The sequence below is a fragment of the Thunnus albacares genome, chromosome 7, assembly GCF_914725855.1.
Source record: "Thunnus albacares chromosome 7, fThuAlb1.1, whole genome shotgun sequence".
Taxonomy (NCBI): Eukaryota; Metazoa; Chordata; class Actinopteri; order Scombriformes; family Scombridae; genus Thunnus; species Thunnus albacares.
The window spans coordinates 34,439,583-34,462,677 of record NC_058112.1 but is presented as its reverse complement, the minus strand read 5'-3'; the positions used below and the strand labels follow the sequence as shown (position 1 = coordinate 34,462,677).

The window sequence follows — 23,095 nt, the reverse complement described above, 5'->3', positions numbered from 1 at the left end:
TATTTTTAAACACAAGAATGTAGAAGTTTATAAAATGGAAACTCCAAATAGCTGAACTCAACAAGATGCAGGTTAAAAACTGTCAAATACAAACAGTGAAAAAGAGCTCTCATTAATATTAATGACAACATGCTGCTACTTCAAGAAAGACGTAGTGACTTCACTTCTTAAACTCTGCAGCTCCACCAGTGACTCCATCTATACAAACTCATGTTGTGCAGCCAAACACAAGTAAAAATGCAAAAAGACTCAAACATGACACAGCTATATTTTTAGGCCTACATGTGAAAAACAGTTGAGCAAGAATAATAAAAGACCTGCATCACTTGCAAGGGCTTCATCATTATGCACATTTAAAAAACATAAATGCTATCCCATAATGCAACACAGTCAGTTACATTACTGCCTTCTACTGGATTGAAAATAAGATTCAGTTCTCCTATTTAATGTAAATTATTATATATAAAATAAAACTAATATATTTATTCCTACCCTCATCCCATTCTCTAATATAACTTCTCAATCTAGGCTCTGAGAGAGTCTGAAAGCCTCTTAGCAGCCTCTGCACTTCCTCTCCAGTAATAATCTCTATTCTCTCAGATTTTCTTTCTGCCTCAGCGGCACAGTTAATCACCATGGACAGAAGTGCTCAGAACTTCATCTTGTCCTCACAAAAACAATATTCATTATGCTTCCTACCTGATTAGTTCTCCTTCACTTCTTGAATATTTTCATTCCTAGCTGCTTCCTCATGGTTCAGCCTTCTCTTGGACCTGATCCTCATGACTTCCATCTCTTTCTTTCTCTTTGGACAGTCTGCTTGCCTCATGTCTCCCCCCACACTGATTACACTGGGGATCTTTTTCACAGTTTCTGCTGCTGCATGTTTCATCTCCACATTAACCACATATCCCCAAATCATGTCTACACACAAGCCAGCTGTGTCCAAATTTCCAAATACGTCTGCACTGTATGGGTTTGGGAACAAACAGCCTTACTGGGTAACTGATATGATCTAAGAATACTTTGTCAGATTTTGTCTCATTCAAAATGCAACACGCCAGGGGCCAGATGCATAAAACTCTGTGTAGATTCATGACTAAAACTGTGTGAACGCATGAAGCCACAAACATGCAGACGCATTCTTTTCAGATTTATAAAGCCGCGCATACACATGTTTCTGTTTTATAAATCTCAATCATTGAGGAACTGGGCTCACGTGCACGAGCCTCATTTCCACTCCCACAATTAACCATAAATGGATGAAGACACACCCTGAACCAGCCGTTTTCATATCAATTGGTCACCTGCCCCATCAGTCTGTACAGCTGTCAATGAAACAAACGGGAAAGAAGAAGTGCAGTTTCACTAAATTGTGTTGCACCAGCGAGTTTCTCCACCAGCCAGAATAGCTGTGCCATTCTGTGTTTATGAATACCAGTTTACGTGCGGGAAATGGCGTGTGCGTGGTTTTTGTGCATACGTATCATTTATGTATCTGGCCCCTGGACTTGTTTCAAACCTTTCTACGTCACTCATCCTGATCATTCAATGACTGTCAACAACTTACTGGAACTCTTCTATGAAGTGTGAAACATGACACCTGCTAACGATCTAACTCATATTTCCAACAACTTCTTCAGCTGTGTCTGTGAAATACATCCAACAATGATCAATCAATTTCTTTTAACATCAACTAAGTTGACATCGCCAAGTTTGTCCTTAATCCAACTCGCGACCTCATATTTGTTCAACAGAACTCCAAATCTGTCTGGATTTCTCTTTCTTTCTCTCTATCATCACTGTGCCTTCAAATTTCTTCTTTCTTCTGTTTTCTTCCTGGTTTCTTCCCGCTGCTTCTTTCAAGCTCGTCCACCTCAATCTTCCTTCCACCATCCTTCTATGGGACTGTCATGACTCAGGGCAGCTAATATAGCAGCTAGCATCTACCTTACTTTTAAACTTGAAATAAGATTTTTGTGCACATTGTAATAACTCCATTTCCACAAAGTAGACATTTCACATGTCACGCAGTTTTAACTGAACCATTTACAATAAGTAACCACTGCATACACACAACACAGTGCACATGTACACATGTTCACTGAGTAAAGGTGCAAATGCAAAGTTTTCTCTGGATTTTAAGAATCGATTGTTGATCATTCAAATAAGAATTGCAATTAATCACATCTATTTTATTTATTTTTTGTCCAGCTCTAAAGTTTAGAAGACAGAAACTCCAAACACCTGAACCCAAGAAGATGCAGGTTAAAAACTGTCAAATATAAAAGACAATAAAGTTTCAGTGGTTCAGAATGAATTATCCAGTGCAGATTTTTCTTGTTATATGAAGGTTTTAAATGTGCAGATCAACATTGCTCTGACACAGTCAATGGACTAAACCACTGAAAAAGAAAATAGACTTTCCCATTAAGATCTTCATTGTGGATCAGCATAATATCAGCTTTATGTCTGCAGTTTAGTGTCACCACAACTGCCACATCATATTAATCTCAGCACAGCGGTAAGAAATGGTGTCTGACCTCGGAGTCTCCAGTCTACAGTGTGGACTGAGGACTCTGAGGTCACCTGCACTGATCTCTGTGTCCCTGTGTGTGTGTATGTTTTCTTAAGGATCAATATCAATGATAAGACATTATTCATTGAAACACATTAAAGAACATAATAAAGAAATATTTCTCCTTCATCAAGTAAATTTGATCCATTTAAAACAGATATTAGTTGAGAGGATCTTCTGTATACAGATGTGACTCTTTACCAAAAATTATAAACATTAATTGACTTTAACAACTAACAGTGGACATTTTTTATAGTTTCTTTAAGAATCAGTCACCTTTTAACTACAGATTAAACTTTGTACAGTAAAAAATGAAAATATGGAAAAAAAAATAACCTTGTTTATGTATGTACATAAATTAGGTTCAGTTATGAAATATTGAGATCAACAATAGTAACAGACAGTCAATGAACTGACCTCAGAGTCTCCAGTCTACAGTTTGGACTCTCCAGTCCAGCAGACAGATGTGTCACTGCTAAATCATACAGACTGTTGTAGCTCACATCCAGCTCTCTGAGATGGGAGGGGTTGGACTTCAGAGCTGAAGCCACAACTTCACAGTGAGTCTCTGAGAGTCCACAGGCACGAAATCTGTGATTACAGATAACATACATACATACAATATACACTTTAATAATAAATATAGATTCTAGGCATTTTGATCACTAAAAAAACTAAGATGTGACTAATAGCTCAGTTATCTCTGTTGGCAGAGCTGGTTGGCCATTAATCACAAGTTCGGTGGTTTGAAACTTGAGCTCCTTCTGTCCACATGTCCAAGTGTCTTTGAGCAACACACTCAATCCAAAATTGTACGTGTATGTAAAAAAAATGTAATTCACTTTGGACAAAAGTGTCTGAAAATGAAAGTAATGTAAACGTGTCATGTTGTGATTTACCCTTCAAATCAAAGTTGAGTTATTCAGTAACTCTCCTCACTCTCTCTGCTGCTGCACTGCAGACTTTTTAATGGGATTCTCTGTTTTGGTTTCATCTTGCAGACAAAGGCAAAGAAAATGGAGTTGCATTTATGCTTCTATAAAGTCCACAGTGATTGCTTCTTATTTGTCTTAAATGTCTCCTTGCTTTGCTCACTTGAGTCGTATCCTTGTGTCTTAATCCCTCCCACCTAAAATACAAGGGAGAGATGCAGGAAAAGATGTGAGGGAAGAAGAATCAAGGAAACATGTTTTTGGACGTCCTTTCCTTTCAGGCATCATCTGAAGTGACATCAGCTGTCAGTCTACAGGTGTTAACAGCTCTTCAGTGTCTTTTGATGTGCTGGACTTTAAATGTGATGTACTGTCTAAGTAATTAATAATGGCGTACAGTTACCACTGCCAGCACAGTGATGTAGTGATGTCCTCCAACATGACAAAAGACAACGTTAAATATCTCTGCATATTTCTCCTGAAATAAATTGTTTGACAAACATCTGCATGTTATATTGTGAACAGATCCATCAAACAGTTTGTAACTGCTCAGACACTGAATACACATTTCTACTGGCAGCAACTTTTTCTAAAATATATTTCTTATTTGCATCTGCATTCATTGATATTCTGTTTGTAAATTCATTATTTAATATTACATGTTATGATGAGAATGTCTCGTAATTTGTAGGAATAATTTAACATTGTAGCTTATGTTTTAAGGACAGGAAATATGTAAATATATCTTACATCAATGTTTACTTTCTACCTTGAGTGAGTCTGGCTCTACTGAGTTCACGTCTCACTCACACCAACTTTCTTCCTCACTGCTTTATATGACTATCTAGTCATGTACAGTGCTGGTTATGGAGCGGCTTGTTTAGTGTTGGCTTAGTTACTCTTCATCTAGACATCACTCTCTTAGGTTGTATTTATCCATCATCATTTATGTGTTACACTTCTGTTATCCAGTCATTTTGTTCATGTAATTTTACTCATTCATACAATGAGTTGCCAGTTTTTATGACACCATGACACCTGCTAACCATCTAACTGATATTTCCAACAACTTCTTCAGCTCTGTCTGTGAAACACATCCAACAATGATCATTCCATTTCTTTTAACATCAAATAAGTTGACATCACCAAGTTTGTCCACAGTGTACATGTACACATGTTCACTGAGTAAAGGTGCAAATCTAAGAAAGTAAGAAATGGTGTCTGACCTCAGAGTCTCCAGTGTACAGTGTGGACTGAAGACTCTGAGGTCACCTGCATTCATCTCTGTGTCCCTGTGTGTGTGAGTGTGTTTGTGTGTGTGTGTGTGTGTGTGTGTGTGTGTGTGTGTGTGTGTGTGTTCTGAAGGATAAATATCAATGATCAGACATTATTCATTAAAACACATTAAAGTGTATAATAAAGATAATAACGAAATATTTCTCCTTTATCAAGTAAATTTGATCGATTTAAAACAGATATTAGTTGAGAGGATCTTCTGAGTACACATGTGACTCTTTACCAAAAATTATAAACATTAATTGACTTTAACAACTAACAGGGGACATTTTCAATAGTTTCTTTAAGAATCAGTCATCTTTTAACTATAGATTAAACTTTGTACAGTAAAAAAATGAAAATATGGATAAAAAATAACTTCATGGATGTAAGTTATGTATGTACATAAATTAGGTTCAGTTGTTAAACATTAAGATCAACAACAGTAACAGACAGTCAGTGAACTGACCTCAGAGTCTCCAGTCTACAGTTTGGACTCTCCAGTCCAGCAGACAGATGCTTCATTGCTGAGACAGACAGCCTGTTCGAGCTCAAGTTCAGCTCTCTGAGATGGGAGGGGTTGGACTTCAGAGCTGAAGCCACAACTTCACAGTGAGTCTCTGAGAGTTCACATCCATCAAGTCTGTAATGCAGATAACATACACTTTAATAATAAATATAGATTCTAGTTGTTGTCATATGTGGGGGACATATCAAAAACTCAAGACAGAGACTCATCGGCTAGACATTTCTCCCTTCTCTGTTAAACAGCTGCTGAGATTGACACTAAAATGAGTATTACTGGTCCACCTTAAAAGTTAGTCCACCTGAAGTGAGCCTGGTCAAGTTAAGCTAACACGTTGTTGCTAACTTAGGGGCTAACCCCCTTCGATAGGTGTGTATTTTCTTTGTCTTGAGGAGCTGCAGCATTTATTAAGCGACAAACAGTCTGTACTGTACATTTACTGCCAGATTTACAACTTACTGCTAAACTCCGCTTGTGTTCACGTCATGTTTCTGCCACTCACCCTCTGTGCTCGCGCAACTACACGTGCACATTTACACACACATACCCACACACACACACACGCACTGCCTTATTCCCTAACGGAGCTATGCTACTCTTGTACCTTTCACGTAGATGTCCTTTGAAGAACGAAGAGAGGGAGGATGACTAAAGAAAATCCACAATAATGTAGGATGTTGCACAGTGTGTGAGTGAAAATCATTAGTAGCTTGTTGATATTAATGATCATCTGAAATTTTAGCAGCAGCGCTCGTAATTTAGCAGCAGTGCACCGCCACTGCTAAATGAATAGAAGCGTCTAAAAATGAAAGTAATGTAAAACTGTCATGTTGTGATTTACCCTTTAGTGATGGGTGGACAGATTCTTTTCACAGTATCGGTTCCTTCGAGTTGATACATGTAAATGTATCGACCCTTTCGAGTTTTGATACTTTTTGCAAAATGTGCTGTCAGTTTCTCTGTGACACTCAGTTATAGTACAGGCACATTCGACAGCTAGTGGTGCCTGCCCCACAAAATTTCTCTTCAATGCATTATCAGTCATCATGTATAAGTTTACATTAATAAAGATAAAATATTAATTTAAATGCATTGATTCAGCATCCCACTTGTATATAGGTGGGCTCATTCATACAATGAGTTGCCACTTTTTATGACACCGTGCTTTCTCTGGATTTCATGAATTGATTATTGATCATTCAAATAAGAATTTCAATTAATCAGAACTACTTTATTTATTTTTTATCCAGCCCTAAAGTTTAGAAGACGGAAACTCCAAACACCTGAACCCAACAGGATGCAGGTTAAAAACTGTCAAATATTAAAGACAAAAAAGTTTCAGTGGTTCAGAGTGAATTATCCAGTGTAGATTTTTCTTGTTATATGACGGTTTTAAATGTGCAGCTCAACATTGCTCTGACACAGTCAATGGACTAAACCACTGAAGAAGAAAATAGACTTTCCCATTAAGGTCCTCAGTGTGGATCAGCATAATATCAGCTTTATGTCTGCAGTTTAGTGTCACCACAACTGTCACATCATATTAATCTCAGCACAGCAGTAAGAAATGGTGTCTGACCTCAGAGTCTCCAGTCTACAATGTGGACTGAAGACTCTGAGGTCACCTGCATTGATCTCTGTGTCCCTGTCTGTGTGTGTGTGTGTGTGTGTGTGTGTGTGTGTGTGTGTGTGTGTGTGTGTGTGTGTGTGTGTGTGTGTGTGTATGTTTTCTGAAGTATCAATATCAATGATCAGACATTATTCATTAAAACACATTAAAGAATATAATAAAGAAATATTTGTCCTTCATCAAGTAAATTTGATCCATTTAAAACAGATATTAGTTGAGAGGATCATCTGTATACAGATGTGACTCTTTACCAAAAATTATAAACATTAATTGACTTTAACAACTAACAGTGGACATTTTCTATAGTTTCTTTAAGAATCAGTCATCTTTTATAACTACAGACTAAACTTTGTATGGTAAAAAAATGAAAATATGGAAAGAAAATAACTTCATGGATGTAAGTTATGTATGTACATAAATTAGGTTCAGTTGTTAAATATTGAGATCAACAATGGTAAAAGACAGTCAATGCACTGACCTCAGAGTCTCCAGTCTACAGTTTGGACTCTCCAGTCCAGCAGACAGATGCTTCACTGCTGAGACAGACAGACTGTTGTAACTCAGATCCACCTCTCTGAGATGGGAGGGGTTGGACTTCAGAGCTGAAGCCACAACTTCACAGTTAGTCTTGGAGAGTCCACATCCATCAAGTCTGTAATGCAGATAACATACATATAATATTCACTTTAATAATAAATGTAGATTCTAGGCATTTTGATCACTAAACAAACTAAGATGTGATGAATAGCTCAGTTATCTCTGTTGGCAGAGCTGGTCGGCCATTAATCACAGGGTTGGTGGTTTGAAACTTGAGCTCCTTCTGTCCACATATCCAAGTGTCTTTGAGCAACACTCTCAATCTCAAATTGTACATGTATGTAAAAAAAATGTAAGTCACTTTGGACAAAAGCGTCTGAAAATGAAAGTAATGTAAACCTGTAACCATGTAAACCTCATGTTATGATTTACCCTTCAAATCAAAGTTGAGTTATTCAGTAACTCTTCTCACTCTCTCTGCGAATGGGATTCTCTGTTTTGGTTTCATCTTGCAGACAAAGGCAAAGAAAATAGAGTTGCATTTATTCCTCTATAAAATCCACAGTGATTGCTTCTTATTTGTCTTAAATGTCTCCTTGCTTTGCTCACTTGAGTCGTATCCTTGTGTCTTAGTCCCTCCCACCTAAGATACAAGGGAGAGATGCAGGAAAAGATGTGAGGGAAGAAGAATCAAGGAAACATGTTTTTGGACGTCCTTTCCTTTCAGGCGTCATCTGAAGTGACGTCAGCTGTCAGTCTACAGGTGTTAACAGCTCTTCAGTATCTTTTGATGTGCTGGAGTTCAAATGTGATGTACTGTCTAAAAAATTAGTAATGGCGTACAGTTACTACTGCCAGCACGGTGATGTAGTGATGTCCTTCAACATGATAAAAGACAACATGAAACATCTCTGCATGTTTCTCCTGAAATAAACTTTGACAAACATCTGCATGTTATATTGTGAACAGATCCATCAAACAGTTTGTAACTGCTTAGACACTGAATACACATCTCTACTGGCAGCAACTTTTTCTAAAATATATTTCTTATTTGCATCTGCATTCATTGATATTCTGTTTGTAAATTCATTATTTAATAATTCATGTTATGATGAGAATGTCTCGTAATTTGTAGGAATAATTTAACATTGTAGCTTATATGTTTTAAGGAAAGAGGAAATATGTAAATATATCTTACATCAATGTTTACTTTCTACCTTGTCACAGTCTGGCTCTATGTATCTTCCTCTCAGCTCTGAGTGAGTCTGGCTCTACTAAGTTCACGTCTCACTCACACCAACTTTCTTCCTCACTGCTTTATGTAACTATCTAGTCATGTACAGTGCTGGTTATGGAGTGGCTTGTTTAGTGTTGGCTTAGTTACTCTTCATCTAGAAATCACTCTCTTAGGTTGTATATATCTACGATCATTTATATGTTACACTTCTGTTATCCAGTCCTTTTGCTTGTGTAATTTTACTCATTCATACCATGAGTTGCCAGTTTTTATGACACCATGACACCTGCTAACCATCTAACTCATATTTACAACTTCTTCAGCTCTGTCTATGAAACACATCCAACAATGATCAGTCCATTTCTTTTAACATCAATTAAGTTGACATCGCCAAGTTTCTCCTTAATACAACTTGTGACTTGAATTTTTGTTCAACAGAACTCCAAATCTGTCCTTGTTCCCAGTCAGTTTTATTCCAGCCAAGTGGATTTCTCTTTCTTTCTCTCTATCATCACTGCAACTTCAAATTTCTTCTTCTTTCTTCTGTTTTCTTCCTGGTTTCTTCCCGCTGTCTCTTTCAAGCTCGTCCACCTCAATCTTCCTTCCGCTGTGCTTCTATGGGACTGTCATGACTCAGGGCAGCTATATAGCAGCTAGCATCTACGTTACTTTTAAACTTGAAATAAGATATTTGTGCACATTGTAATAACTCGATTTCCACAAGGTAGACGTTTTATACGTCACGCAGTTCTAACTGAACCATTTACAATAAGTGACCATTGCATACACACAACACAGTGTACATGTACACATGTTCACTGAGTAAAGGTGCAAATGCAAAGTTTTCTCTGGATTTTAAGAATCGACTGTTGATCATTCAAATAAGAATTGCAATTAATCACATCTATTTTATTTATTTTTTGTCCAGCTCTAAAGTTTAGAAGACAGAAACTCCAAACACCTGAACCCAACAGGATGCAGGTTAAAAACTGTTAAATATAAAAGACAAAAAAAGTTTCAGAAGTTCAGAGTGAATTATCCAGTGCAGATTTTTCTTGTTATATGAAGGTTTTAAATGTGCAGCTCAGCATTGCTCTAACACAGTCAATGGACTAAACCACTGAAGAAGAAAATAGACTTTCCCATTAAGATCCTCAGTGTGGATCAGCATAATATCAGCTTTATGTCTGCAGTTTAGTGTCACCACAACTGTCACATCATATTAATCTCAGCACAGCAGTAAGAAATGGTGTCTGACCTCAGAGTCTCCAGTCTACAGTGTGGACTGAAGACTCTGAGGACACCTGCATTGATCTCTGTGTCCTTGTCTGTGTGTGTGTGTGTGTGTTCTGAAGGATCAATATCAATGATCAGACATTATTCATTAAAACACATTAAAGAATATAATAAAAAAATATTTCTCCTTCATCAAGAAAACTTGATCCATTTAAAACAGATATTAGTTGAGAGGATCTTCTGTATACAGATGTGACTATTTACCAAAAATTATTAACATTAATTGACTGAACAACTAACAGTGGACATTTTCTACAGTTTCTTTAAGAATCAGTCATCTTTTATAACTACAGACTAAACTTTGCACAGTAAAAAAAAATGAAAATATGGGAAAAAATAACTTCATGGATGTAAGTTATGTATGTACATAAATTAGGTTCAGTTGTTAAACATTAAGATCAACAACAGTAACAGACAGTCAGTGAACTGACCTCAGAGTCTCCACTCTACAGTTTGGACTCTCCAGTCCAGCAGACAGATGCTTCACTGCTGAGACAGACAGCCTGTTGTCAGTCATGTCCAGCTCTCTGAGATGGGAGGGGTTGGACTTCAGAGCTGAAGCCACAACTTCACAGTGAGTCTCTGAGAGTCCACATCCAACAAGTCTGTAATGCAGATAACATACATACAATATACACTTTAATAATAAATATAGATTCTAGGCATTTTGATCACTAAACAAACTAAGATGTGATGAATAGCTCAGTTATCTCTGTTGGCAGAGCTGGTTGGCCATTAATCACAAGGTTGGTGGTTTGAAACTTGAGCTCCTTCTGTCCACATGTCCAAGTGTCTTTGAGCAACACACTCAATCCAAAATTGTACGTGTATGTAAAAAAATGTAAGTCACTTTGGACAAAAGCGTCTGAAAATGAAAGCAATATAAACGTGTCATGTTGTGATTTACCCTTCAAATCAAAGTTGAGTTATTCAGTAACTCTCCTCACTCTGCTGCACTGCAGACTTTTTAATGGGATTCTCTGTTTTGGTTTCATCTTGCAGACAAAGGCAAAGACAATGGAGTTGCATTTATGCTTCTATAAAGTCCACAGTGATTGCTTCTTATTTGTCTTAAATGTCTCCTTGCTTTGCTCACTTGAGTCGTATCCTTGTGTCTTAGTCCCTCCTACCTAAGATACAAGGGAGAGATGCAGGAAAAGATGTGAGGGAAGAAGAATCAAGGAAACATGTTTTTGGACGTCCTTTCCTTTCAGGCGCCATCTGAAGTGACGTCAGCTGTCAGTCTACAGGTGTTAACAGCTCTTCAGTGTCTTTTGATGTGCTGGAGTTTAAATGTGATGTACTGTCTAAAAAATTAATAATGGCGCACAGTTACCACTGCCAGCACAGTGATGTAGTGATGTCCTCCAACATGACAAAAGACGACATGAAATATCTCTGCATGTTTCTCCTAAAAAAAAAGTCTTTGACAAACATCTGCATGTTATATTGTGAACAGTTCCATCAAACAGTTTGTAACCTCAGACACTGAATACACATTTCTACTGGCAGCAACTTTTTCTAAAATATATTTGTTATTTGCATATGCATTCATTAATATTCTGTTTGTAAATTCATTATTTAATAATTCATGTTATGATGACAATGTCTTATAATTTGTAGGAATAATTTAAACATTGTAGCTTATTTGTTTTAAGGAAAGGGAAAATATGTAAATACATCTGAAATCAATGTTTACTTTCTACCTTGTCACAGTCTGGCTCTATGCATCTTCCTCTCAGCTCTGAGTGAGTCTGGCTCTACTAAGTTCACGTCTCACTCACACCAACTTTCTTCCTCACTGCTTTATGTGACTATCTAGTCATGTACAGTGCTGGTTATGGAGCGGCTTGTTTAGTGTTGGCTTAGTTACTCTTCATCTAGACATCACTCTCTTAGGTTGTATTTATCCATCATCATTTATGTGTTACACTTCTGTTATCCAGTCCTTTTGCTCATGTAATTTTACTCATTCATACGATGAGTTGCCAGTTTTTATGAGCATCTTATTTCACCACAGTAGTGATGTATGTATATAGTTTGTGTTCAACATCAGATGTACTATGCCACTCCCGTCTGCCCTGCTATCACTGCAATCACCTCATTCCCCTCACCTGAGCTTCCCGCCCATCTCCCTACACACAAACTATCAGGAGACAGTTTCATCGTTCTCACTGCTGTTATATAGGAGCATGTGTTTAGTTTAAGGAATTGTTATGAGGAAAATGTAATCTGAGACACTACTGCATTTTATTTTATAGAAACATTATCTGTCTCATTGTGATTTTGGGGTTTTTAGTTTTCTGTTTGCTCTGTGTTTCCGTCCTGTGTCCCCAGCCTGCTTTTCCCTCCTCACTTTCCCTCCACACCTGCTCTACATAAGCCTCGTTAGTCCTGCCCTGCTCCCTGTGTCTTCACCAGCCAATCAGCTTCTTTCCTGTTCTCCTGCTCCACCTGAATCTCATCCCCTCTTCAGTTTCGTTTGTATTTAAGTCCTGGTTTTCAGTTCAGTCTTGTTGGATCCTTTGTTCTGTGTTCAGTTCAGTTTTGTTCTGAAGTTCCTGTTGCTTGCAGTCTCCTGTGTTTGGGTCCACCTGCTCTGCTCTTCACAACATACCTGACGCACAGGGATTTTCAGCCTCACAGAAACTGATATTTAATTAAAATGTGTTTTCTGCTGACAGACAGCAGACTCACCTTTCCTCCGTTACTATATCATCCATGACACAGGGTAAATGAGGAGAATGAATAAAAAAATAAAAATCTTTCTAGGGAATGATGGAAGTTGTTTTATGCTTCCTTTATTAATCAGGCCTACAGTGAAAATTTTAAATAGATCAGAAAACAAATCAAATCTAAACTTGGGAATGATATTACACCTGAGTTGGTTCTGTTATTTGTCTTGATATAAAACTGAGATGTTAGTGATGTAATATCAGATCAGTCCGATCAGCTGCTGCGTCTAATCACTTGTCTTGTTCATATGACCTCAGCAGCTCTAAACTGAGTCTCTTCAATTATCACCATGCACTTATAGCAATTAAGTGTTATCAGCAGGAAGAGCTTTGTAGACTTTTTATGCCCTGGGTTTCGCCTCTCAGGCTTCATACAAGCTGGTAGCTGCAGCAGATCACAGATATTACATGTATGTGTCTGTATATAAAAATAAACAGACACATTATAGAAAGGTACAGCAGGTACTGTCCACTGGAAAATACTGTTGTCTGTTGTGATGAAATAATGACTCTTTAAACATTTTCAACAAAATCTTGAAACCTGAAGGTATTCTGCTGGATTTGTTTTAAACCCAAAGGAAGAAAACTAGAAGGTGAACAATAAACTGTAAAATCATTATAAATAAACAGAATAACTGTTTACTAATGTGAGGTATAAACACACCAATAATAATAAGATTTTCTTGCTCTCATAGCATTTGAACATCTGAAGAACATTTGAAGTGAAGCACTATAAGTCAGAGTCGTTGTGTTCACATCCACAAACCCTCAGTGGGATAGGTGCTTGATACAAAATCTATTCAACTGGGATACAAGGAGAACTCACACACTGGAATCACTGCTCCATTTAAATTTACTGGCAACATTTCAACTGATTACAGGTCTTCCTCAGACAAATACCCACAGGAGGGAAATGAAGGATATTTATATCAAAATGACCAGTGACATAATCAATGTGTCAAGATATCCTCATCACTATGAAAATAAAAACATTAATGTGAATAGAAATGTTTTCCTTGTGATGAGGATATCTTGACACATGTGAATGTGCTTGCAGGTACTCCTTGTAGTGAAGCACTATTCATGTATAACTTTGGCAACAAGCAGGTGTAACACATGTTAAACACTTTGATAGTGTGCATGTGTGAATCTTTAGAGTAATACTGATGGAAGCTTTATAATGTTGATAATCACATCTGGACTTACCGAGCCTTTCTGCAGTTCCTCACAGCTGGGATCAGTCTCAGTTGTCCCTCCCGTGATGTGTTGTACTTCTTCAGGTCCAACTCATCCAGAACCTCCTCTGACATCTGCAGCATGTAGGCCAGAGCTGAGCAGTGGATCTCAGGGAGATACTTTGATCTGTTCTTTGACTTCAGGAACTCTTGGATCTCCTCATGTACCGAGCGGTCGTTCATCTCCATTAGACAGTGGAAGATGTTGATGCTTCTGTCAGGAGAGATTCTTTCGGTATTCATCACTTTCAGGTTGTTGATGGTTCTCTGGATGATTTGTGGACTGTTCTTTGTCTGACCCAGCAGGCCTCCTAAGAGACTCTGGTTGGACTTCAGAGAGAGGCCATGAAGGAATCGAACAAACAGGTCCAGGTGGCCATTTTCACTGTTCAGAGATTTCTCCATGGCTCTCTTCAGGAAGTCGTCCAGAGATGAGTAACTGTGTTTTTTTCCTAGGAAGTCCTCCAGTACCTCTGTCTTCCTGTTGGTGTTACAGTGGTACATGTAGACTGCAGCCAAAAACTCCTGAACGCTCAGATGAACAAAGCAGTAGACTGTTTTCTGGAAGATCACACTCTCTCTTTTGAAGATCTCTGTACAAACTCCTGATAACACCGAGGCCTCTGTGACATCAAGACCACACTTCTTCAGGTCTTCTTGGTAGAACATGATGTTTCCTTTCTCCAGTTGTTCAAACGCCAGCCTCCCCAGCTTCAGAAGAAGTTCCCTGTCAGCTTCCATCAGCTCCTGTGCACTTGTCTCATGTCCTTCATCGTACTTGTGCTTCTTCCTCTTTGTCTGAACCAGCAGGAAGTGTGAGTACATGTCAGTCAGGGTCTTGGGCAGCTCTCCTCTCTGGTCTGTAGTCAACATGTGCTCCAGAACTGTAGCAGTGATCCAGCAGAAGACTGGGATGAGACACATGATGTGGAGGCTCCTGGATGTCTTGATGTGTGAGATGATTCTGCTGGACAGCTCTTCATCACTGAATCTCCTCCTGAAGTACTCCTCCTTCTGGGCGTCAGTGAAGCCTCGTACTTCTGTTACCCTGTCAACACATGTAGGAGGGATCTGATTGGCTGCTGCAGGTCGGGAAGTTATCCAGACGAGAGCCGAGGGGAGCAGCTTCCCCTCGATGAGGTTTGTCAACAGCACGTTGACTGATGACTTCTGTGTGACATCAGACACGACCTTCCTGTTGTTGAAATCCAGTGAAAGTCTGCTTTCATCCAGGCCGTCAAAGATGAACAAAACTTTCCAGACAGCGAGCTTCTCTGCTGTGACCTTCTGTAATGTTGGATGGAAATCATGGATCAGCATGAGCAGACTGTACTGCTCATCTTTGATCAAGTTCAGCTCCCTGAACAAAAGCGGAATCACCAGACTGACGTCTTGGTTTTCCAAGCCCTCTGCCCAGTCCAGAGTGAACTTCTGCACTGAGAAGGTTTTTCCAACGCCACCGACACCGTTCGTCAGAACAACTCTGATGTGTTTCTCTTGTTCAGGTGAGGATTTAATGGAAATGGAATTTAATGGAAAATGTAAACATTTGCATTTCTTTTTGTATTTCTTTTTGGGTGTTAAGAATTTAAATATGTCATGGCACTTGATTGGAGTGTCATGGAGGGTCTCCATCTTGGAAGCTGCTTTAAACTGCCTCACCTCATGTTGGGTATTAACGTCTTCACTCTGTCCCTCTGTGATGTAGAGCTCAGTGTAGATCCTGTTGAGGAGGGTTTCACTTCCTGCTTCATCAGTTCCTTCAGTCACACATTCACATCTCCTTCTCAGACTGATCTTATGTTCATCTAAAACCTCCTGCAGACCACTTTCTGCTGAAAGAGAAGAAAAAAATGTATAATTAAAAAGAAATATGTCTGACTGTGTTAATTTTCAGCAGGACAGAGGAGGTAGATTCATGTCCTGTTTTCAGAGATGATGACATCAGCAGACAGATCTTAAGTCTTACTTTGTACAGTGCTGGTCTGACTGTCTGTCTGCAGTCCAGGTCTTGTTCTGGATCTTTTTCCACACTGGGGACAGGAGGAGTCTCCTGATGGAGCAGACTGGTCCCAGTATGAGGTGATGCACTGTCTGCAGAACCAGCGTCCACAGCTGGTAGAGACTGGATCCTTCAGGACGTCCTGACACAAAGAACAGTAGGACAGCCGCTCCTCCACAAAAACACCCCTCCTCTTCCTCTCTCTGTGGACATGAACACATTCTTTATTACACATGACATTAGTGGTGGCCAACCGACAGCTCACAAGTTGATGCAGCTCTTTCCCTCCATAAACAGTCCAGACTGTCAGTATTTGGACATTTACACAGTGTTTTGTTCTTCAGGCTCTGAGCTTCAGCACATTTGATTTAAATAAAATAATATATAATATAATTACAAGGGTTCAAAAGTAATTAAAGCTGCAAGCAGCGATGATCGGGCCCTCGCACCCCAGCGCATGTCGAAGTGACGCTAATCTAATTACTTCAGAAGTAATTAGACAGACACAACAATGCGCCAGCAAAGGCAGAGAAGAAGAAGAAGAAGAGTGCAAACTAGTAAACATGGATGTAAACAATGTAGGATTTAAAATACTAGCTTCAAAAATCGACTTTGCAAATGTTTCATGAGGAGGGAAATGGATTTGACATATTTGTTAGACCACAAGGATTCACACAATGTGTTTTGGTCAGTAAGAAAAGTCCACTTGTGAAAAATAACAGAGTGCTGCTCTTTTGTCTTGTGTTGTGGTGCTGAACAGAGAGCTCTGCTAAATATCTTCATAATGCATCTTTTCATCTGTGCTTCTCTCTCTCACTGTTTCTGCTATAATCTCTCTCCCTCTGTGTCAGTGTGATACAACAGTTTTACACATTTGACTTTTCCCAAATGTTAAATGTCAGACTCAGTTTCCTCTGCTGCAGTGGTCAGTCTGCAGTGAGAAATCAGCTGCAGCAGGCTGTTTGTATACATTTCCATGACTTCCTCCCATATTTTGTGTCTTTGAACAGGAACACGTTGAGACACATTCTGTATTGCAGGAGACCAAACACTCCATTTTCTTCCATTTTACCAGCACAAAACCCCGGTGCAGTCCTTTAGTAAATAAGGAGACACAATGTGACTTGTTACTAAATCCTTAGTAAATATCACCCTGGGTTACCTGCTACTACTTTAGATTGTTAGACTGGAAAATCAAATAGCAATAGCAGCCCTGTCTCTGGTTAACATGTTCATGAAGATCTGTTCTAGATTACAGCTGAATGGAAGGTAGTTCATTATTTCTTTCCACTGTGTTTCCTTCATATCTACACTACAACCTTAATGAAACCATCTCACTGAATCATCTTCAGGTCAGTTTACAGTAGAAACAGTCTCTTACTTTGTGTCTGAGGGTCCAGGTTCATTACTGAAGTTTGGGGGATAATCTTTAGACCGGTCACTCTTCATAGACAGACAGCTGGATATCAGAGACTCTGCTCTCTGTCTGTGCTGCTGACCTCTGGAAACAACAAATGTTTTACATACATCATTACTTCTGGTAAAGAGCAGATATAAACACATGTAACATGTCATATTATCACTATTTAGTTTTTTTTATTTGTATCTACAGCTGAAAACAGATGTGAGAGTAAAACATTTTAACTTCATGTGTAAACACTGAATTTGTCTCCTGTAAACTCAGTTTGTTTGTAGAGTCTGATGCCTGCATGTAGTTTGTATCATTTACAGACATTTTCATGAGCTGCAGCTTTTTTAAACACATCAGCTGCCACTTTATATTTAGATGAATAAACCTGCTGCAGAAGATCTTCAGACTCTCACTAATAACTGATGGAGATGCTTGTAGTAGAGTCTGGGTTTGTTTTTAAATGACATTTCAACACTGAATCATCTTCAGGTCAGTTTACAGTAGAAACAGTCTCTTACTTTGTGTCTGAGGGTCCAGGTTCATTACTGAAGTTTGGAGGATAATCTTTAGACCAGTCACTCTTCATAGACAGACAGCTGGATATCAGAGACTCTGCTCCGTCCTTCTCTTCCTCCAAATCCTTCATCTTCTGGAGTCTGAGAGGTAAACCAGTAACACTGGAGACACACACACATACACAGTATAATAAACCCAGTCCTTCCTCTCAACTTAGTAGCTTCTTATTAGTTTACATGACTTTAACTACAACCATGTGTGTTTTCCAGCCATCACAAAGATAAACTTTGACTCTGCTTTAAATCCAACAAACAGACTTCAGATAAACATCTGTGTGGTTCTTAACTGTGACTTCTCTCTATTTTAACTGCAGCAGTGTGTCACGTTACATCACTGTGAGGACGCAGAAACCAGCAAAAGAACAAAGAAAACAATGTTTGAAGACATCAACACTGTGATTTCATATTTTTCTGACACAGTTTAATCAACTAAACAATTAATCAGTAAAATAATCAGCAGATTGATCAATAATGACATTAATCAGTATTTGCAGCCCTGATATTAACACTCACCCTGCCTCAGACTGTTTTCCTTCTTCTGCTCTGTTGACTTTAAAATGGAGTCTGACTGAATACTTTCACTTTCAGGGTTCCTCCCTTCTTCCTCTGCACTGGAAGTCACGTGTGTGTGTGTGTGTGTGTGTGTGTGTGTGTGTGTGTGTGTGTGTGTGTGTGTGTGTGAGTGAGTGACTTCCTCATTGTACTAAAAACAGTTATTGTCTGGGGTTTATTCCAGAAAGCAGGTTGAACAAACTCTGAGTCTAATGTAACAGGGTCAAAAATGCCTTTTGCATGTTTTTATTTGTATGATGTTATTTCACTTTGCATGTTGTTGGTTGACGCTTTTACTTGTTTTGCTGTGTAACTTTTTTATTCTTGATCATTTGGTGTGTTTTGAATGTGTTTATGTGTGTTTTAAGTATTGATTATTTTGCATGATGAACTGGGCAGTAATGATACTGGGAGAGACACATCTCCAGTCATCTCACTAATTGCAGAATGAGCGACAAGCTGAGGAACCGGAGGACGCGGAACACACGAGCAGACGGCCCGGTTCGGAGAAAGAACCCAGAGACAGAGTCCGGAGCGGTTCGACACGACAGACAGCCACCAGCCAGCGACCCCGGAGTTACCGTGGGACTACATGCAGCAGCCAGTGTCCGGTTCACTCGGGGTGCTTTTCATTACGCTGACGTGTCTCCTCGCTTCCATCTCTTGCGCCTCTTCCTCGAGCCTTAGCTCCTCCCAGCGAGGATGGAGGAATTTAATTTATCAAACGGCGTCATTTTGAGGAGACGACAAGTTGTTATTACTCACTTAGCTTTAAATGTCAATTATGAATAAGTCAGCAATAGAAATGACTAAGTAACACTTTAAATTCTAAAGTTTGTAATTAAAATTCATATACAATTAATGAACACTTTGCGCTGTTACTTAATACTTTCTACATATTGATAGCTGGAAGGAAAACAGCTGATAACTGCTCCAATGAATCATCATCATCATCATCATCATCATCTGGCTGTCACAGAATAAGACACAAATAGACAATTTAAATCTGTTAATTACTGAAAGAACAGAACCGATATAAAGGAACAATAGAAACAGCTGCAGCCTGCAGAATATGTTTAAATAAAATGTTGCTTATTTAGTTTGTGAAAGTCTGACGTGCTTTTCAGGTTCAGGATGATTTTATAGGAGACGCAGCGTCATGTTTTTCTGAAGGAACTGAGACGCACTGAAACGGAGAAAAGGAGAAGCCTTTTGGCTCATGAAGAAAAATAGTAGAATGTTTTTATGATTCAGTCATCTTTATTTTATAAATAAATAGGCTATGATCAGCTGCTGTTGATGCTTTCTGTCATGAAGTGACTGTTGCATGTCATTGCAGCCCCGAGCCAGTAGAGGGCTCTGGTTCCACTTGCCATTAAGAGGGATTATGTACAGTCTTACGCAGAATGTTATGGCAGTAACCAAGAGAAGTCGTACCCCCATGTTGGTCATGTTATAATGTGGTTATGGCTGTTACCTTGTCGTTACACTTGTCTTCAGCCAGCTCAGCTGAAGACAAGTGTCGTATCTGATGACGTGTACCCTAAGATATCACACTTTCATTCCTTCTCCACAGGTAGTTTTCCTGATCTGCTGTATTACAATAACAGCCCGACTGTTTACTGTCCCATCAGATCAGCTGATCAATCAATACACACTCTTTGGATCAAAGGGGTGCTGCTGTCCGTTAAACACTTCCGCATAGGATACACCTGTGTTTACTCGCTCTACTCTCCTCCTGGAGCCTCCTCTCTCCTCGCTCCTCGTCTCCTCCAGGTGCATTTAAGGGATCGGAAGATCCTCCATGACGGCGGAGGGAGATCGGTTTCCGGCTCACGGAAGAGAGAGGACGCGAGGAAGCAGAGAATTAGCGTATTGAAAAGCAGCCTCGGGTCTGGGTCAGCAGTTGGTCAGCTGTCGCCCAGAAAACCGCGAGTATCCTCCCAGAGAGGCAGACGGGGAGGACTGTAACTGAAGACAGGAGTGTTCGGCCCGCAGTGGGGAACTCTCTACCCGCTCTGGTATCTCTGCTCGTCCGCAGATCCCACGGAGTTGATGTGAGAGGAGGCGGGAACTCGGAGTTAATAAAAGTAGTAAGAGCTTATTATAAACATTATTAACAAATGACTAATTATCTCCATATATTTGTGCATCAGACACTGAGACAGTTTTTGCTAAATAAGCTTTATTGAATAAAATATGACAGATGACAGCGGTGAGTTTACTTATATTTTGTCTGTTTCATGACGTCTCGCCCTGAATTCTTACATATAAAAGCAATGTCAAAGTTGTCCAGCAGATGTCGCCATTTTGACCATCAAATGCTTTGAAACTGAAGCATTTTCAACACAACTGCTTCATATTGATTCACTGCTTCAGAAAGCTTCATTTGTCCCATAACTACAGTAAATATTATCAGCTGTACTCACTAGTGTTTGGCAGAGACTCTGCTGTGTGTGAGAAAGTCCTGATGATACAAGTTTATTTTTTCTTCTCAGAGAAACAGGTTTGTCCTGACTGCAGCTCTGTGTGTGTGTGATGTTGAGAAGAATGTTTTTAATAGCTGTTAATGAAACAGTTACAGCAGATCAGTTCCAGCTCAGATGAACAGCTGGAGGTCGACTGATTAACCAGATCAAACTAGTTTTCAGTGTCACATTAAAGTGTTGAAAATCAAAATATTCCCTGTCAGCAGTAGAGCCTTTAAACTGGGATTCATTTTCTTCAGTAAAAACTGAGTTTGAAGAATCACTTTGGATGCTGAGAACAGACATTTGGGATTAATCAATACTAAAAATAATTCTTTGTTGCAGCCATGAATCATTTTCAATAACTCTTTACTGAATGACATGATGGACTTTTATACTTCCACTCCACTACATTTCAGAGGGAAATATTGTACTTTCTACTCCACTACATTTATTTGACAGCTTTAGTTACTTTTCAGATGAAGATTTGACACAATGGATAATATAACAAGCTTTTCAAATACAACACATGACTTTTACTGCAGTAAAGGATCTGAGTATTTCTTCCACTGCTGGTAATTAGCTGCTCACCAGCTACACTAGTTCATCAACTATCTACTATGTTAAGTCAAATTTCCAATAAATCTATCAAAGTACTAAAGCACAACATACTTCATTAATAATTACAGCTGGCTAAATGTGAATAAATATGTTTTATCCTCATTCAAAATCTAGCTGAGGCTTCATTTAACAGTTAATTAGCAGATATTTAAGGTGTAATTTTCAGGACATTTTACAGAGAGGAGGGTGTAATTAAATAAACAACCTGATATGCTGATATATCCACTGACACAAAACTACACACTGAAAACTCATTGATTTTATTATTATTCAAATGAGGAACTACATATGAATCTCAGTATATTGACTGCATGCCAATCAAACCATCTTAACACTTTCCCCCATTTCTGTCTGTAAAATGTCCTAAAAATGAAGCTGAAAATGTCTTTTGAAATGAGTATAAAGTTAAAATAAAGAAAATCTGCTTCAGTCATCAGTCCACCTCTGTGAGCACATTTGCTTTGTTTTTTGGGAGTTTTACAGCAAACATTCAGACTCTTGATTGTACACTGATACAAAATAAGGAGGAAAATCAACATGAAACAGACGGCTGAGCTTCAGGTCTTCACAGGTTTGTTAGTTTAAACTTCATGTATGAACACAGGCAGGTCTGTTTTATTGGACCCATGAAGACCTCCAGGCTGAGCTGGAATTGTCTCACACACAGACAGACTTCTACATCATTAATCCCAGGTAGTATTTGCTCAGATTAGGACTGCTCGCTGTGTTTTGAGCACCATGAGATGCTACTGGTTCCCTCCTGAGTCAGTTTGAGTCCAGCTCCACGTCAGCAGAGAGGAAACAGAACTGCTGCTGGACAAACAGAAAACAGAAAAACAGCATCTACAGTCTGACAGTCCAGTGCTGAAACTCCACTTTCTGTCCGCTTCATCTCACAGTTCAAATGATTTTCACTCCAGATGGATCATATCATTTCATATTTATCTCATTTATGTTTTGAATGACAGTGTTCATTACAACTACAATAAGGGCAAAAATATCCTCATATTAATAATAAAAATATGTTTTCATGCTGATGTGAACAGATCTGCAGAGTAAAGGTTGGACAGACTGACGCTCAGTGAAGAAAATACAACTTCACTCTGAATATTATTATTAAATACCATGACAGATGAATCTAAACATACGTGTATCATTGGTTTAATGCTGCACCATGTAGATTGTATTTTCTATCAAAATGAGCAGCAGCTACAGAGACACTTAACATCAGGCTACAACATGCTCAGAGATGTCCACTGTCAAGGAATAAGAGTCCAAAACTAAACACTACTAAGATTCTCAGTCTTCCATCAACGTGTTTCTGTGATCAGATGCTTGAATATCAACACTGGACTTAACAGAGCAGCTTCCTTCAACACAACCACAGTTCACAAAACTTCACATCAATAATATGAAGCTTTCACCAAAAAACATCAAAGTCCAAACTGGGTTTAGTACTTAACAAGTGAAATAATCTGAGATGAA

General features: G+C 38.8%; 1 protein-coding gene across 20 annotated transcripts in view; it reads right to left on the bottom strand.

Annotated features, from left to right (window-relative positions):
* The window catches only part of LOC122985142 (NACHT, LRR and PYD domains-containing protein 12-like), a 97,539-nt gene that overhangs the window by 22,262 nt on the left and 52,182 nt on the right, over positions 1-23,095 (bottom strand). For 10 of the 20 annotated variants that reach the window (XM_044355544.1, XM_044355552.1, XM_044355555.1 and 7 more), the window contains 4 exons: positions 10,443-10,616; positions 7,420-7,593; positions 5,255-5,428; positions 2,996-3,169 (listed from right to left, as the gene is read on the bottom strand). The exons of 2 other annotated variants lie outside the window; for them this stretch is intronic. In XM_044355544.1, the coding sequence (XP_044211479.1) occupies positions 2,996-3,169; positions 5,255-5,428; positions 7,420-7,593; positions 10,443-10,616 (696 nt within the window). Of the gene's footprint in view, positions 1-2,995; positions 3,170-5,254; positions 5,429-7,419; positions 7,594-7,910; positions 8,122-10,442; positions 10,617-13,952; positions 15,817-15,950; positions 16,187-17,912; positions 18,229-23,095 lie in introns of those variants that run through there. 8 more of the 20 variants (XM_044355558.1, XM_044355560.1, XM_044355556.1 and 5 more) reach the window with 7 other exon arrangements.